Genomic DNA, 17756 nt, shown 5'->3' on the forward strand with positions numbered 1-17756 from the left:
GATAGTGTTATCCCTCTATTTGCTGTGATCCTCCCTGGAGGCAGCCATGGGTAAAACTTTTCAGTAAATATAGATAGAAGGAAAGAAACTGCAGTCTCCCCCCCGCCCCAACCTTTTCCTTTTTTACCCTTTTTCATGTTCTTCTACATCATCTAGCAAAATAACTTTACTACCAAAGGGTGTTATCATGGTTCTGGGAGTTTGTTTTGTTGTTTCTGTATGGTGAGCACTTAAAGTGGGTGCCTATACATAAAACTTACTGAACAGAATGTTAGTACCTTTAAAATAAAACCTGCCCTCTAGTGAAGAGAATTGCCCCAGATATCACAGATTCTTAACATCTTTTGTGAATGTCAGCAGATCTGCTAGAAAGTAGAAAAGTGGATACCACTGCTTATGGTATTGATGCTTCTTATAGAACAACAACACTGAAGGCCCATCACTACAAAAACAGCCCATTGCTAACTAAATGATACCAGCTCACTGGGAAGGATCCAAACTCAGTTTGAGTTTAGCTTCTCTTCATTTTTATTGATCATGGGAATGAAAGTCAAGAATGTTCTATCTCCTGCATAATCACCACTGTATGAGTGCTCCTAAGAAAAGCAGGATAGATGGCTTTGCTTTCATATAAACCTTCTTTCCAAGAGCACAACCCATAGATACATAGAATTTTTTCAGTCTCCAAATATTTTTTCCTTAGTTCTTCATAAATTTTTCATTATTTGTAAGAGAAGATAAGAACATGTATTACCAAATCTAAAAACTCATTAGTCTGTCATGAACTCTTGCGCATATTTTAATGGATTCCTTCTTGTTTTTCCTTAAGTGAAGATTTGTCTGTGAGCACGAAGTCTTATAGGCTATACCCACAGAGAGCTACCACAAAGGTCATTCAGTTGTCTTCTCTTGTTTGCTATTATCGCTTTTTACCTTTGTGTTTCATCATAGTTTATCAATAAATTTGAATTTAAAACAAGGGTATCTGTTTTTCAGAACAGACAGTTGATATAATTTTGAAGGATGTCTACTCAGAAAAACCAGGATTTAATTTTCTTAGAGCAAAAGCATCTGTATATGCATCTTTGATTTCCCATACCTGAAGGAAATAAATCTAATTTTGTTTCTTTTAGGAAGGAAGACTAAAATCATCTTAACCTAAAATAGAAATATAATAATTGGTATTTTATATTTTTCAACCACTTTCTTTTGAAAAGACAGAACAGGTGTTTGTTTTCGTAGTTAAGAGATCAGAGCAGGCAGTTTTGTTTTGTTTTTTATAAATAAGGAAATGGAGCTTGTCCACTGCTGGACAAAAATTAGAAAGGAACAGAACTATTCATAGCTGTCTTTATTTCCAGTCAGGTCAGGAGACCAGGTTGCTTTTAAACTTCACATAAATGAAATCACGTGTCTTTGGTTTCTCTACCTCTTTATAAAGTTAAGTTTGATGACACCAATACTAACTGTTTTATGGTTTTGAAGACTTTTAAACTCCTATGGCTTTCCAAGCAATTCTATGACATAAACAAAACAAAAATTATTAACAAGCTTGATATTCATATGCTGAAATGGAAGTCCCCTGAGAAATTTGGTTACTTAAGGATTCACTTTGGGTCCCTCGTGTTTCCTAATCTCAGTGTGGTGCTCCTTTTACCATGCCACCCTGTCTTTGTAAATGTGAAATTTTTATATGTGTCAATTGCATAGTACTTTCTGATTAAGTCTTTCTGGACTTATTATTTTAACCTCAGTTAATATAATGTTCTTCCGGTTTTGTTTGTTAATAATTATGTTTATGCAAGTACTTAATTGCTTCTATATTCTTCTTTCTTTCTCTTTCTTTCTTTCTTTCTTCTTTCTTTCTTTCTCCTTTTTTCTTTTTTTTAAGTAAGCCCCATATCCAATGTGAGGCTTGAACTCACGACCCTGAGATCAAGAGTCGCATGTTCCACCAACTGGGCCAACCCCTGCATCTTATATACTTGCGTTACAAAATGCTAATATAGACACAAATGTTAATGACTTATAATCCTGCCCTTGAGAAACTAGTAATCTAGTGAGGGAGTTAGATTACATTTTCAACAGCTTTATTGAGGTATAATTGGCATACAGTAAACTATATATTTAAAGTTTACAGTTAGGGAAGTTTTGACATATGGCTACATATATGAAACTGTTGCACCATGTCTTAATTGGGTTTGTTTTCTTATATTGACTTTTGAAAATGCTTTATATGTTTTGGATACAAGTCTTTCTCTTTTTATTTTTTAATTTATTTTTAAATTCTTTTTAACGTTTATTTATTTTTGAGAGACAGAGAGACAGAGTGTGAGTGGGGGAGGGGCAAAGAGAGGGAGACACAGACTCCAAAGCAGGCTTCAGGCTCTGAGCTGTCAGCACAGAGCCCGACGCGGGGCTGGAACTCACAAATTGTCAGATCATGACCTGAGCCGAAGTCAGACACTTAACCGACTGAACCATTCAGGTCCCCCAGATACAAGTCTTTTGTTAGATATATGTGGTGTGTCTTTTCATGACCTTAATAGTGATGTTTAAGGAATGGAAGTTTCTAATTTTGAAATTCAGTTTACTGATTTATTCTTTTTGTTTTCATACTGTCTTGATTGCTGTAGCTTTATAATAATTCTTGAAATCAGGTAGTGTGAGCCCTCCAAGTTTGTTCTTCTTCAGAGTTGTTTTGGTGAATTTTAGAATCAGTTTATCAATATCTACAAAAAAGCTTGCTGGACTTTTAGTCAAGACTGCTTTGAATCTGTAGATCAGTTTGGGGAGAATTGACATCTTAACAATATTTAGTCTTTGACACATGAATGAGATATCTCTGTTTATTGGGGTCATCTTTACTTTCTCTGAGTAGTATACTTTTCACTGTATACTTTTACATTTTCTCAGGTTTATTCCTTAGTATTTCATATTTTTTTATTGCTGTATAAATGTATATTTAAAATTTCAGTTTCTGATTGTTCATTGCTACTGTGTAGAAATATAACTGACTTTCAGATTGCAATTTAATATGTTAAGTTCCTTACTGATGTTCTGTGCAGAGTACTGTGGAGCACAGATAAGGGACCACCAACTCTACTTATGGTGTCCAGGAAGGCTTAGCAAAAAACATGAATTCTGTAGTTTATTTTCTTAATTTGTAGCTGAGTATCTTATCCAAAATTCTAGATGAATTTATAAGAATTAAGTATACATTATTTTAAATTTTTGAAAAATTATTTTTAAGAAGCAGTATGCTAAGTAATAGACTAGAAACTCTAGTATTGAGTTTAAATCTTTTAAGTTTTTGTTATGGGAAATTTTAATCATCTGTGAAAACGGAGTATTTTTCATAGCTTTTTAGATATTTATTTATATTGTATAGATATTTTTATATTTATATGTGTATGAGAAACTTCAGACTCAGGGAAGTTACAAGAATAATATAAGGAACTTGCATATATTGTTCACCCAGATTCACCAGTTTACATCTCTCCCCATCTGCTTTATCATTCTTTCTCTATTTTCTTTTCCTCATCTCTGTCCAAGAGTATGTTGGAGACATTATGACCCCTCCCCCATTTTTTTTAAATGTTTATTTTTGAAAGAGAGACAGAGTGTGACCAGGGATGTTGGGGACAGAGAGAGAGGGAGACACAGAATCTGAAGCAGGCTGCAGGCTCTGAGCTATCAGCACAGAGCCCAGCGCAGGGCTTGAACTCACGAACCATGAGATCATGACCTGAACCAAAGTCGGACACTTAACTGACTGAGGCACCCAGGTGCCCCAACTTTGTGCCCTTTTACCCCAAATACTTTGTTGCATATTTCTTAATAACTAGGAAATTCTGTTAAATCAGCACAGCAAAGTTATAAAAATTGGGAAATTTAACATTAATAAAGAACTATGAGTTAATTCCTACTCAATATTTTCATTTTCATTTTGTCAGTTAACCTAATTATATTCTTTGTAGCTTTTTTTCCCCCCAGTCTACTCCGGTAGTGGATCACATCTTGACTCCTTTCAACCAGGATAGTTTCTCAGCCTTTCCTGGTATTTGTTCACCTTGATATTTTTAAAGTATATAAACCAATTACTTGGTAGATTGTCTCTTATTTTGGGTTTGCGCAATGTTTCTTTGTAACTAGATTCAGTTTATTCATTTTAGTTGGAATCCCACTGAAATGATGTGTCCTGCTCTAATGTATCTTTTGAGAATAGTAATACCACTTTGTTTCAGTGTCTGTGATATTAAGTGTCAGGACTTGGTTGAGGTAGGATGTGCCAGGTTCTCCACTGTCAAGTTAGTATTTTCCCTTTCTAATTAATTTGTAGTTATATATTTTACATACTTTGAAAGTGTAAATATCCTGTCCTCATCAAACATTTGGCCACTAATTTTAGCACCCATTTTCTTAACTCCATCATTCCTTCTGCATTTAGTAGTTGGCGCTCTACTGTAGGGAGATTTTCCATTCTCTCTTATTTATGTATATTAATATTTCTATAGATGCATGGATTCTGACTTTATTCAATGTGTTATAATCCATTATTGTCATCTGTTTTGATGCTAAATTATTCCAGATTTGGTCAGTGAGGGCCCTTTCAGTTGGCTATTGTGTTCTTTTGACAATGCGCCAATCATTCTTTAATGCACTTTTTCTTTTTTGGCATAAAAAGATGTTCTAAACTCAATCTTGTATATTCCCTGCCCCTAGATTCAGCCCATTTCTCCAAGGAGTCCTAGATATAGAGTAATTTTTAGAAATCAGGAGTTGAATTGGTTATTGCTTATTGCTACGAAGAGAGTCATTGCTTCCATGCCTTCATCATCAGAGCCAGGAGGTATATGGTTTAACCACACACACGCATATACATACCAACAAACAACCATGAATTCCTATGGGTACCTCTCATTGTCATCCAACATCATGGCGTAAATTCTAGCCTTCCTCTTTTCTCATTTGCATAAATCTAGAATACACAGAATGTGATTTCATAACTTCTAAGCCTTGCCACTGCAAAAAGCAAACCTGTTAAGTGGAGTTAAGCTGACATCCTTGTCCACATTTAGTTTTGTCATTCTTTTTGATTTAGCTGTTCTGTCAGGTACATAGTGGTATTTCACTGGGGTTTTGATTTGCATTCCCCTTAGGACTAGTGATGTTCACCAGTATTTCATGTAGTCATTGGCCAATTTTGTATCTTCTTCTGTGATGTTTAAGTCTTTTGCTTATTTTTCTAGATTGGGTTGTTTGTATATTTTTATTATTGACTTCTAGGAGTTCTTCAGTATTCTGAACACAAGTCTTTTGTCAGATAGTTGTTTTCCAAATATTTTTCCTCCAGTCTTGCCTAAGCATTTTCCTAAAAGTGTTTTAATATTGACCTAATCTAGTCTTTTAAAATTTTTATTAAGGTTACTGCTTTCTTTGTCCTATTTAAGAAATTTTTATGTACCTCCAACGTCTTAAAGCCATTCTCCTGTGTTTTCTTCTAGAGGTCTTATAACTTTAGGTTTTATGTTGATGCCTGTTATTTTATCTCAAAATGATTTTTGTTCATAGTGTGAGGTAGCAGTTAAAGTTTATGATATTTTTCTGTATGAATATCTAATTATTGCAATAGCATGTCAGAAGGATGATCCTTTTCCCAATGGATTGTTTTAGCACCTTTGTTGTAAGTCAGCTGACCATACAAGTGTGGATTTTTCTATGAATTCTATTTACTTCCATTGATCTATCTCTTGGTCTTTCCTTAGGTCACAACTAAGTAAATCTTAAACTCAGGTAGCTGAATCCTCCAATTCTGTTCTTTTTTCACAAGTATTTTCATTATTTTAGGTTCTTTGCATTTCCATTCAACTTTTAGAATCACCATCTCAATTACTATTAAAAAAAAAAAAAAAGCCTGCTAAGGATATTAACAGGATTGAGGAAAATTTGCAATTACAGTATTGAGAAATACAATATTGAGTCTTCAAGCCCCTGAACATGGTCACCATTTATTTAAATCTTCTCTACTTTTTCTCAGTGGTGTTTTCTACATCTTTTGTTACATTTACTCCTAAGTATTTTATGGTTTTTGATGCTATGATTAATGAATTTTTAAGTTTTATTTCCCCATTGTTTGTTGCTAGTATATAGACTTATCTTTGATCTTACTGCATTTATTTACGAGCTTTTCTTCCTTTTCCGTAACTTTTCTTTCTTTCTTTTCCTAGTGATACCTTAGGATTTGCTACATGAACAGTCATAATATTTGCAAATAGGGATAGTCTTATTTTTTTTATTCTCTTTGTGACTTTTCTTTCTATTTTTATTTTATTTATTTATTTATTTATTTCCCTTATTGTAGCCACTAGGACTTCACTACAGTGTTGAATTAGGTGGAATGTTTTTATCACTGAGTATGAAGGTAGTTGTAAGTTTTTATGTAATGATCCTTAATCAGATTGAGGGAGTCCTTTTTTTTTTTTTATTCTTAGTTTTGCTGAAAATATTAATCATGATGGGTGTTGAATTTTATTTTTTCTCCAACTTTTGATATGATTATGTGGGGTTCTTTAATCTGTTAATGTGATGAATTCCATTAATTTTTCAAATGTGAATTGAAAATAAAAGCATAATTGTTATGACTTTCTGGTGAATTGACCCTTTTATCATTATGAAGTATTCCTCTTTATCTTTCATAATACTCCTTCACATAAAGTCTGATTTATCCAATATTAATATAACTACTCTCACTTTCTTATGATTGGTGTTGTCATATTTACTTCTTTTAATTCATGGGTTCCTCTCTCTTTTACTTTCCTTATGAATGTTTTGTAAGCAGCCCAGACTATTGGTCCTATAGAGTTTCCCATGGTCTAAATGTTGCTGATTACATTTTCATGGTGGTATTTAACATGTTTCTCTGTTCTCTGTCTGTAAATTAATAGTTAAATGTAGAGGCCATTTGCAGTGTTAATGGCAACATTTACTACTCTTTGTGTATAAAAGCTTCAGGTTGTTTAAGTAACCTGTTAGAAGTTAACCTGACCCCCAAAATGAAATTAATTTTCTTTTGGATGAAGAATTGACAGTTCATAATTAGCATGTCCTGACTTGATTTTAAGTTATTTTTATTTTTATTAAACATGTTTTCTATTTTTTTAAGTTTGTTTATTTTATTATTATAAGTTTATTTATTTTGAGAGAGAGAGCAGGGTAGGGGCAGAGAGAGAGGGAGTCACAGACTCGAAAGCAGGCTCTGCACTCTCAGTGCAGAGTCTAACACGGGGCTCGATCCCATGAACCATGAGACCGTAACACCAGCTGAAATCAAGAGTTGGACACTTAACTGCCTGAGCCACCCTGGCGCCGCTAAGTTTATTTATTTATTTAAGTAATTTCTGCACCCGGTGTCGGGCTTGAACTCACAACCCCAAGATCAATAGTCACGTGCTCTTCCAATTGAGCCAGGCAGGCACCCCATTTCCTTTTTTTTTTTTTTTTTTTTTTTGTAAATCTTTATTAGAGAGAGGGAGAGAAACAGAGAGAGTGGGGGAGGGGCATAGAAAGAGAATACTAAGCCGGCTCCTCGCTATCAGTACAGAGCTGGCACGGAGTTCAGTCTCATGAACAATGAGATCATGACCTGAGCCAAAATCAAGAATCATATGCTCAACCATCTGAGCCACCCAGATGCCCCCTCCTTCTTTTCTATTTTTATAAACTATATTTTTTTCTGAAATACTGTATATTCTAATAATATTTTTTCCCTGAATATTAAGTCTGTCACAGATATCTTCAGTATTGGGCCTTTATTGTATGAGTAGTCATTTGTTAATAAATAGTGTTCTAGCTGTCTGTAAAAGTCAGGGGGCACCTGGGTGACTCAGTCAGTTGAGCGTCTGACTTCAGCTCAGGTCATGATTTCGCTGTTCACGGGTTTGAGCCCCACATCGGGCTCTGTGATGATAGCTTGGAGCCTGGAGCTGGCCTTAGATTCTGTATCCTCTCCTTCCCTATGCCTCTCTGGTGATCTCTCTCTCTCTCTCTCCCTCCCTCCCTCTTTCTCAAAAATAAATAAAAAGCATTTTAAAAAAATTGAAAAAGTCAGTCTGCTTGCATTTTATTTACTGGCAAAATTAAGGCACTTGGACTAAAAAAATGTCACTAATATTAGTTGTCAGTGTTGTCTTGTTTATTTTTTGTTAATTTCTTTTTTCTTTATGAAAAGTATTGTCTTGCTCAGGGTTTTCAGCTTTTCGTTTTACTGTTTTGTTGATTCTTGAAAATTGATTACTGAGCTGATCGTAGGAATTGGAATGATTTTATTTAGTTAAATAATAGGACACTTTGGCACCATACCTCCTGACATTCAGGTCTGATGAAGTAGAAATCTCTGGGAGTGCCTGGCTGGCTCAGTCGGAGGAGCTTTATGTAACTTGATCTCAGGGTCATGAGTTCGAGTTCCACGTTGGATATAGAGATTATGCTTAAATAAATAAAAACTTTTAAAAATAAAAGTAGAAATCTCTGTTAAGTGGCAGCCTTGGTGCACATTCTCATCAAGTGAATTTTAATTATGCTTTTTTCCCCTCCCTTTCTCATATCACAATATACTGGTTTTAAAATGCCCTTTGAAGTCACTTGCATGTTGACAGGCAAGTCCTAGATTTAATTTTAATGACTCTTTTCTTAGCAGGGAATGTCATTATGTAAAATTGCTTTCTCAATAGTACAAACTAAATATTACCATCAGATTACTAATATTGAAGACATTGGACTTTTATAAAAGTCACTGCACTCCTCACGAAAGAAATTTTTTTATGTAAAATTTTTTTTAAGTTTATTTTGTGAGAGAGAGAAACAGAGCACACAAGTGGGGGAAGAGCAGAGAGAGAGGGAGAGAGAATCCCAAGCAGACTCTGTGCTGTCAGCACAGAGCACGATGTGGGGCTTGAACTTAAAACTGTGATACCATAACCTGAGCTGACGTCAAGAGCCAGATGCTTTACCGAGTGAGCCACCCAGGCATCCCTCATGAAAGAGATTAATATGACAGAGCATATTTTGTTTTCTCTGTTGATCGAGACATTTATCTGTGTACAATAAACATTGCAGTGGCTTTTATAGGTGTCATTTTCTTCCTTACAGAAAATAATAGCAAGTCATTAAGACCAATGGGGTTTTTTGGGTTTTGTTTCAGTTGACATTTGCCAATAAGGTATTTCTAGAAAGGAGAAATAAGTTTATTAACAAGACCCTTTAGAACATGCAGCTTTTAAGAAAAATATTTCCAAAAAATAATGGCAGATTATTTGTTTCAGGTACCGAACAGTACAGTGAATACATAGGCTATGCTGAAACATATCGTTGGGCCCGAAGTCACGAAGATGGGAGTGAAAGGTGAGTTCATTTCTGACTTTAGTATCACTTGACCAAAAGCTAAGGATTGTGGGCTTGACCTAGTACATTCTGTCTCCCATCTACTCTTATTTCAGAAATGTAACTGCCTTTTTATGTTCGGTATTACAGGTTAATTAATAGTTAAAATAGTATTACCATTTCCATATACAAAAGGGAAGAACAGAGAAATAAAAGCAGAAGTCTAAGCCAAGAACAAGAAGGGCAGAACTCTTGTTCTTTTTTTTTTTTTTTTTTTTTAATTTTGATGTTTATTTTATTTTTGAGAGAGAGCTCACAAGCAGGGGAGGGACCAGAGAGAGAGGGAGATACAGAATCCAAAGCAAGCTGCAGACTATGAGCTGTCAGTGCAAAGCCTGATGCGGCGCTCGAACCCACAAACCGTGAGATCATGACCTGAGCCGAAGTCCTATGCTTAACAGACTGAGACACCCAGGCACCCCAGGACTCTTGTTCTTTACCTCTCAGCTTCCAGGTTGTAAGCAGTCAGTGGAGGTTCACTTCCAAGGCCAAACTTATTTAGAATAAGTTCTTATTAGAGCTTAAAGCCTTTAACTGGCTTATTTAGTTATCCTGAATTTTTCTGTGAGATTAAGTAGGTGGGGAAACATGTTGAGAAAGCTTACCTAATGCCACAGAACAGTTAACAGCAGTAAACTTTGCTGTTCCTGTCTCCTTATTTCTGACTGAAAAATATTTTTATACTTTGCCATTTTTGCTTCCTCACAAAATTGGTTTACCAGGGGTGAACTTTTATAGAAATGGTGCCTAGATAATATTCCATTGTGTATATATATACCACACCTTCTTTATCCATTCATCAGTTGATGGATATTTGGGCTCTTTCCATAATTTAGCTATTGTTGATAATGCTGCTGTAAACATTGGGGTGCATCTATCCCTTTGAATCAGTATTTTTATATCCTTTGGGTAAATACTCAATAATGCAATTGCTGGATCATAGGATAAAGAAGATTTGACATATACACACACATTCATACCTACATACATCATTCATACATGCATACATATATACACACAATGGAATATTACTCAGCCATCAAAAAGAATGAAATCTTGCCATTTGCAACAACGCGAATGAACTAGAATGTGTAATCCTAAGTGAAATAAGTCAATCAGAGAAAGACAAATACCATGTGATTTTATTCATATGTGGAATTTAAGAAACAAAACAAATGAACATGGTGGGAGGGACGGGAGAGGCAAGCCAAGAAACAGACTCTTAACTATAGAGTACAAACTGAGGGTTACTGGAGGGGAAATGCGTGGGGGGATGGGTTAAATATGTGATGGGGATTAAGGAGGGCTGTTGTGATGAGCACTGGGTGATGTTTTGTAACTAATGAATCACCTGAAACTAGTATTATATTGTATATTAACTAACTGGAATTTAAATAAAAATTTGGAGAAAGGAAGAAAAAAGAAAGAAATGGTGCCTGAAAGTAAGTGTGTGTGTGTGTGTGTGTGTGTGTGTGTGTGTGTGTGTGTGTGTATGTATGAAAAAGAGCCATTGTTTCAGAATCAGCAGTTGCTCACCTACCCTTGCAAATTTATTCTTCGTAATATCTCAAATCCAACCCCTGGTCTCTCTCTCTTTGTTTTTTTTTTTTTTTTTTTTTTAATTTTTTTTTTCAACGTTTATTTATTTTTGGGACAGAGAGAGACAGAGCATGAACGGGGGAGGGGCAGAGAGAGAGGGAGACACAGAATCGGAAACAGGCTCCAGGCTCTGAGCCGTCAGCACAGAGCCCGACACGGGGCTCGAACTCACGGACCGCGAGATCGTGACCTGGCTGAAGTCGGACGCTTAACCGACTGCGCCACCCAGGCGCCCCTCTCTCTCGTTGTTTTGATTAAAATATTTGGTTGCAACAATTATGTGGATGTTTAATTGCTGATAATTACTTACAGACTAACATGAAGGTTTCTGTTGCCATTCTTCAGCATGAAAAAGTTGCTTGGCATGTCAATTTATGTAAGTCTGTAAAGAGAATATTGGAATATTTGGAATTTCACGTTTCCAAAATCATCTCACCCAGTCCTTATTTCCACAGGCAATGTGTTACTGTCTGCTTTACTGTGTTTGTCTTTTTAAAAATAGTTTTGCACTGTCTGCAGTTGTGCACAGTACACATTTTTTGTAACACTTGATTTCTTGGGGTTATGTTTTGGATGATAGTGATACATGGCAATGTTATAAACCCAAGCCCCAAAGAGCAGGTCTTTGAAAGCCAAGGAGGAATGAGCTTTTTGACCATTTTTTTTTTTTTCTTTTTTTGGCGTTAGTCAAGATACAAATGACGTCTCGTTAGTCTTAGAGGAAAACCAAGAGCTAAGTTCCTTTTGTGTGGCCCCTAAATCCTTTAACTTCTGAGACTCACTGTAAATGATGTACCTGTTTACAATAGGTCATGTTTGTCATCTCTTGATAATTTTTCATGTTACCGTTTAATGCCTAACAGTCTATAATGTGAATGTCTTGAAATCTAAGAATAAAATGGTGTTTTCTGCCCTCCTGTTTTGCTGAGACCTATGGCTACTGGTTTGTTGGTTTATTTTTAATATTTTAACCCTGCCAAATTCTCAGAAACCCGGCCTCACAAGGGTTATATCTTGTGAGTGTCTTTCCTTAGTCATCTTGCCCCTTTCATCCTGCCCCAGGGACGCCTGGCAGCGGCGTGGCACCGAAATCGTCGCCATTGATGCCCTTCACTTCAGACGCTACCTCGACCAGTTTGTGCCTGAGAAAATCAGACGCGAGCTTAACAAGGCCAGTAACCTCATTTCTTAGTTCATCTGGCAACTGTCATCTATTTACTGCCATTTTATTAATGCTGAAATTAATGCTCTCTGGTAATTCTTGCAGTGTCAGTATGTCTGCCCACAGCTCTCCTGATTTAATGGGTCTGTCAGCTTGTACAAGATGTACTTTCCATTTCGTAATTGCTTGATTACTGATGCCAGATAGACTGTTGCTTGATATTGAGCCCCACACATGCATTTAGCTCATCAAGTACTTTTCCTTGCTTTGGAACATTATTATTTTAAAACCATATAGAAGTGAATGAGTGCTAAAAATTTTTTTCACACCTTTCAATGATGTCTCTGCAAAGGTATGCTGTTAGGATTGATGCAGATAAGCCATAGAAGTTAAGTTTTATTATAGGTAAGATTCACTTGTAAACTGTTTATTGATTAGATAATTTGGCATATTTATGATAGAATCTGTGATTTTCTGTGATGTTCAGTGCTGTCTACTACAATCATTTGTCTAATTGTATTACAGAAATATGAAAATGAGCCATACCTATTAGTCAGATTTTCACTTCTGTTAACCATATAAATAAACTCTTATACAGTAGAGTACTGATTCTGTTCTCTAGATTTAGGGCTTTACCAAAATAATTGATAATTTTAGATCCTCAAATTAACAGCCAAGGAAACTGACCCAATTCTGAAAACCATTGTTTAACTCACATTGTTATGAGATTGTTTGTTAAGATAATGAGATCTGTGGTTTTGCATGGCTACGCATTGCCAGTCCCTACATAGACTTTTGATTATGACAGCAGACTGAGTGTACCATTGCAAGGGGATTGGGAGTGCCCTGGGACTGGCACTTCTGGCATTAAGTATGTCCTCGTCACAGTTTCTGCCTGGTCTTACCACAGAAATGGCCTCTCTGTGGTACTCTGCTTATCCTAGCTCAAACACCTTGCCCTTCTTATAGTTAGTAAACAACCAAATAATCCATAGCGGCTTTTACTACTCTTAAAAATTGGTATATATTTTGAGTGTAAAGACATTTATTATCTTGTGTTCTGATCTACTTGAGAATCTAATTGTTGAGTGTTTTCTCATACATAATCTATTAGGTTATTTTAATGTTTACAGTTCTCAAAGGGATCTCTTAAAAATTTTGAAGAGTAGGGGTGACTGGGTGGCCCAGTTCATTAAGTGCCAAATTCTTGGTTTCACTCAGGTCATGATCTCATGGTTTGTGGGACCGAGCCCTCAAGTCTGGCTCTGCACTAGCAGTGCAGGGCCTGCTTGGGATTTTCTCTCTCTCCCTCTCTCTTTGTCCTCCCCTTCTTGCTCCCGTTTGCGCATGTGCTCTCTCGCTCTCTCTCTCTCTCTCTCTCTCTCTCTCTCAAATAAATAAACTTAAAAAAATGTTTAAAAAATTTTTTTGAAGAGTAAGTAAATGCACTATCTTCCAAAGTTAAACTTAGGTAACTGATAATCACGTGTATATATTTTTTCTTTTTTTTTTTTAAAGTAATTTCTCAGAAAACCTATGCAGAAAGACTGTTGTTTGGTATATCAACAGGTATAATTTCTCTCCTTTACCTGATTCTGAAAGTCAGAGATTCTAGAACAAAATATCTTTTATTATGTTCAGCACATTTTAAATGTAAGCCTTTCACTATTCCAAATTCCTGTTTCCAAATACATGATATTTTTATTATATAGCATATCAAGTAGAATGAGATTTATCTTTAGATTTTCATCAGATATTCCTTCCTTATTAAACACATATGAATTTGTCAGATGGTCATGGTCACTGATAATAGAAGACATTTATGTAAGCAGTAGGTAGTTTGGAAAAGAAATATGTGTAAAGGGAATGTGTTTAACCATAATCATACATTAACAAAAATTTAAAGGATAAAAATTTATATTCTTATGGATAAAAATTTATGTTCTCACAAATACTTTTCTGTTGGAGCTAGATTGTTCACATTTAGAAATTATCTGCAAATATAGTTTTAAAAAATAATCCTGGGCATAAATAAATCTTTTTTAATTACCCATGGCCAATTGGTATTCTCTACATTTACTTATTTATATAGCACTAACCTTTTTGCCTCTCCTCAAAGACAGCAGAAAGTTAAAGATATGAAACCTTGGTGTATGTGAATAGGTTAAGTTAGATATAAGTATTTGTAGAATGTAGAGTCCTTAGGAAACTCACTTCATACAAAAAGAATGAGCCTTTAACCTGGCAACAGAAGACGTTTTATTTGACTCAAATCAGTCAGTCCCAAGCGCACTGCCTTGCTTATGAGAACTTCTCAAAAATATTTGTTAAATGCATTAGTTGGTGAGTCATTGAACTTCTTAGAAATTACTAACACAGTTTTTTAAGATAAACTTTTAAAAAAAATTTTTTTTTAACGTTTATTTATTTTTGAGACAGAGAGAGACAGAGCATGAACGGGGGAGGGGCAGAGAGAGAGGGAGACACAGAATCGGAAACAGGCTCCAGGCTCTGAGCCATCAGCCCAGAGCCCGATGCGGGGCTCGAACTCACGGACCGCGAGATCGTGACCTGAGCTGAAGTCGGACGCTTAACCGACTGCGCCACTCAGGTGCCCCAAGATAAACTTTCTAGATATAATTACATTATCTTAAATCACTGAAAATGTTACAAATTTATAGATATTTCCTAAATATTCTTCATGTGCCAGATAAAGCCTCTAAGTCTACTTTCCATTCAAGTATGGAATAGATGAAACCATATGAAGCAGATGGATTGATAGTATGTAGTTCTCTGTTTCAACCTGCCATTGTTCATATCAGTATGCAAGTAAGTCTAATTTATAGTTCATAAAAGGTTCTTTGCGGTCAAATAGTGGTGGAAAAAATTTTTAATTATACAAATAGCAATAGTGAAAATAATAGCTAACATTAAATGATTGCATATGACATGCTAGGCACTCTACTTAGCACTTTAAATTTGATGTCTGATTTAATCCTAAGCACCCAGGGAAGTGTAGATACTCTTCTTTTTTTTTTTTTTTTTAATGTTTTTTTTTTTTTAACGTTTATTTATTTTTGAGACAGAGAGAGACAGAGCATGAACAGGGGAGGGTCAGAGAGAGAGGGAGACACAGAATCTGAAACAGGCTCCAGGCTCTGAGCTGTCAGCACAGAGCCCGACGCGGGGCTCGAACTCACGGATCGCGAGATCATGACCTGAGCCGAAGTCGGTCGCTTAACCGACTGAGCCACCCAGGCGCCCCGTAGATACTCTTCTTGTCTCCAGTTTAGAGATCATAAACGGAGCCTCAAGAAGTTGAATAACTTGCCTCACGTCACACAGCTGGGCAGTGATGAAGTCAGGACTTGAATCCAGGTTCCCCTGACTTCAAACCACTTTTTAAAAATGTAACTCCTTTCACATAGATATTACTATAACTAGGTCTCTTTCCAGACTTTTTACCTATTTCCATCTTAAATCACTGAGAATATTCTCTGCATTTCGTTAACAATCTCCTGCAAGCATATATGTCCTTGGTTACCTCTTTCTTCTCTTAAAATCACAATCCTAAACAGCGAGCAAGCTTCTAGTTGATTGCTTTTCTCCGTATCCTTTATTGTTTGATATACTTTTTAAAGGAACTTTGAAGGCTTTCCCCCCACCAGCCTATTTATTAAATTCTCTAAGACAAGAAAATAGCACAGGTGTAGAGTAAGCTCATTAGCACATGGGCTAACATTGAACAAGCACCTAGTTGAGGGCCTGGCACACAGGAAGGCACTTGATAAATCTGTGTTCTTTCATTCACTGCTGTATTCCAAAACATTTTCTCTTTTAGCCAAGATTGAGTTTTCTTTCTTTTTTTTTTAAGTTTATTTATTTATTTTGAGAGAAAGAGATCTGTGCGCACACAGTGGGGGAGGGGCAGAGAGAGAGGGAGAATCCCAGGCAGGCTCCACACTGTCAGTGCAGAGCCCAAAGTTGGGCTCGAATTCACAAAACTGTGAGATCATGACCGAAGCCAAAATCGAGAGTCAGACACTTAACTGACTGAGCCACCCAGGTGCCCCTGAGAATTAGTTTTCTAATTCTTTCATTGGAAAAAAAGAAAGCAGTAAATGATTTTGTTAAATGTCATTGGCAAGTTAATTAGAGAACTAATTCAAATAGCTTTGGGTCTTCTAAATAAAAGCATTCCATCATTTATTGGTTACATTTACCTATTAAAATAGAGTTATGAATTTTAGTATGGCGGCAAAGTTTTACATAAACTGACAACACAACTTGGAGAGAATATTAAGTGATTTACACCTTGCTGTGTTTGATAAACTTGGGTTTAAAGCAGAAGAGTCTGTATTAAATTACTCTAAAGGTGACTTGTACAGTTCAACTTTTTTTCATGCCAGAGAGAAAGTGGGCAGGAACAGAAAACTCATTTTATCTAGGAAGCAACAGAGCGTAAGACCAGTTTTCACCATCAGAATTCAATGTGGATCTCTGAATTCTGTGGGCTCTTTTGCTACTTTTAGGCATTAGTCATCAGGTCGAACTGAAAGGGCAATCCCACAAAGTGCTTTATTCCCTTTGGAAACAGTTTGCTCCGTCTAGGCTCCACCTGTCCTATTGGACCTACATCGTGACCTGCAAGCAGAGTTGGTTTTTAAAAGGAAGAGTCTGTTGTCTTTTATTTAACTGATACTGTGAAGCAGTGTTTAATTCTGTGAGGGATCAGCTGGGTGACACTGTAGAGGAAAATTATCTTTGTAGTTGGAAGGATTTATGACTCTAGCTTGCAAAAGTGGCATATAGCTCAGCAAGGGAAGAAAGAAATCATCTGTGAAAAGTTGTATTTAGCCATGTTAGACTCATTCAAGTAATATTAAGTAATGAATACATTTCGTAGAGGTTTCTGGATCAGAAATTGAACGAAGCAAACAGATCACCCCAACAGGAAATCACCACCATTTATGGATTTTTTTGTTATTACCCATCAACAAATTTGGAAAGAAGTTGTTATTAAACCAGAGCTTAATTAACAAAACCATTCAATACTGGCTGCTGGTATTTCTTTTTTTTTTTTTTTTTAATGTGTATTTATTTTTGAGAGCGAAAGAGAGAAGCAAGTGGGAGAGGGGCAGGGAGAGAGAGGGAAACAGAGAATCCGTTGAAGGCTCCACGCTGTCAGCGCAAAACCAGACATGAGGCTTGAATCCATGAGCCCTGAGATCATAACCTGAGCTGAAGTTGGTCACAACCCACTGAGCCACCTAGGTGCCCCTAGATGCTGGTATTTCTAAGTTCAACATCTGGGGTAGCCTAGATAGCCCAGTTAAGAGAGTGTTAAACTGGAGGAGGAGTTCAACATCTGATCATTAATAGTATTTTCTTAAGTACAGTTGACTCTTGAACAACTCAGAAATTGGGGGTGCCAATCCTCTGTATAGCTGAAAATCTACATATAACTTTTGACTCCCCCAAAACTTAACTATTAATAGCCTACTATTGACTGGAAGCCTTACTGACAGCATAAGGAGTTAATTAACACGTAGAT

At 36.1% G+C, this 17756-nt stretch overlaps 1 protein-coding gene across 6 annotated transcripts in view; it reads left to right on the forward strand.

The window, feature by feature from the left end:
- The window catches only part of PARG (poly(ADP-ribose) glycohydrolase), a 132227-nt gene that overhangs the window by 89516 nt on the left and 24955 nt on the right, over positions 1-17756 (forward strand). For all 6 annotated transcript variants that reach the window (XM_030335500.1, XM_030335497.1, XM_030335498.1 and 3 more), the window contains 2 exons: positions 9324-9402; positions 12103-12211. In XM_030335500.1, coding sequence (XP_030191360.1) covers positions 9324-9402; positions 12103-12211 — 188 coding nt within the window. The remainder of the gene's footprint in view (positions 1-9323; positions 9403-12102; positions 12212-17756) is intronic.

The sequence above is a fragment of the Lynx canadensis genome, chromosome D2 (assembly GCF_007474595.2).
Source record: "Lynx canadensis isolate LIC74 chromosome D2, mLynCan4.pri.v2, whole genome shotgun sequence".
NCBI lineage: Eukaryota > Metazoa > Chordata > Mammalia > Carnivora > Felidae > Lynx > Lynx canadensis.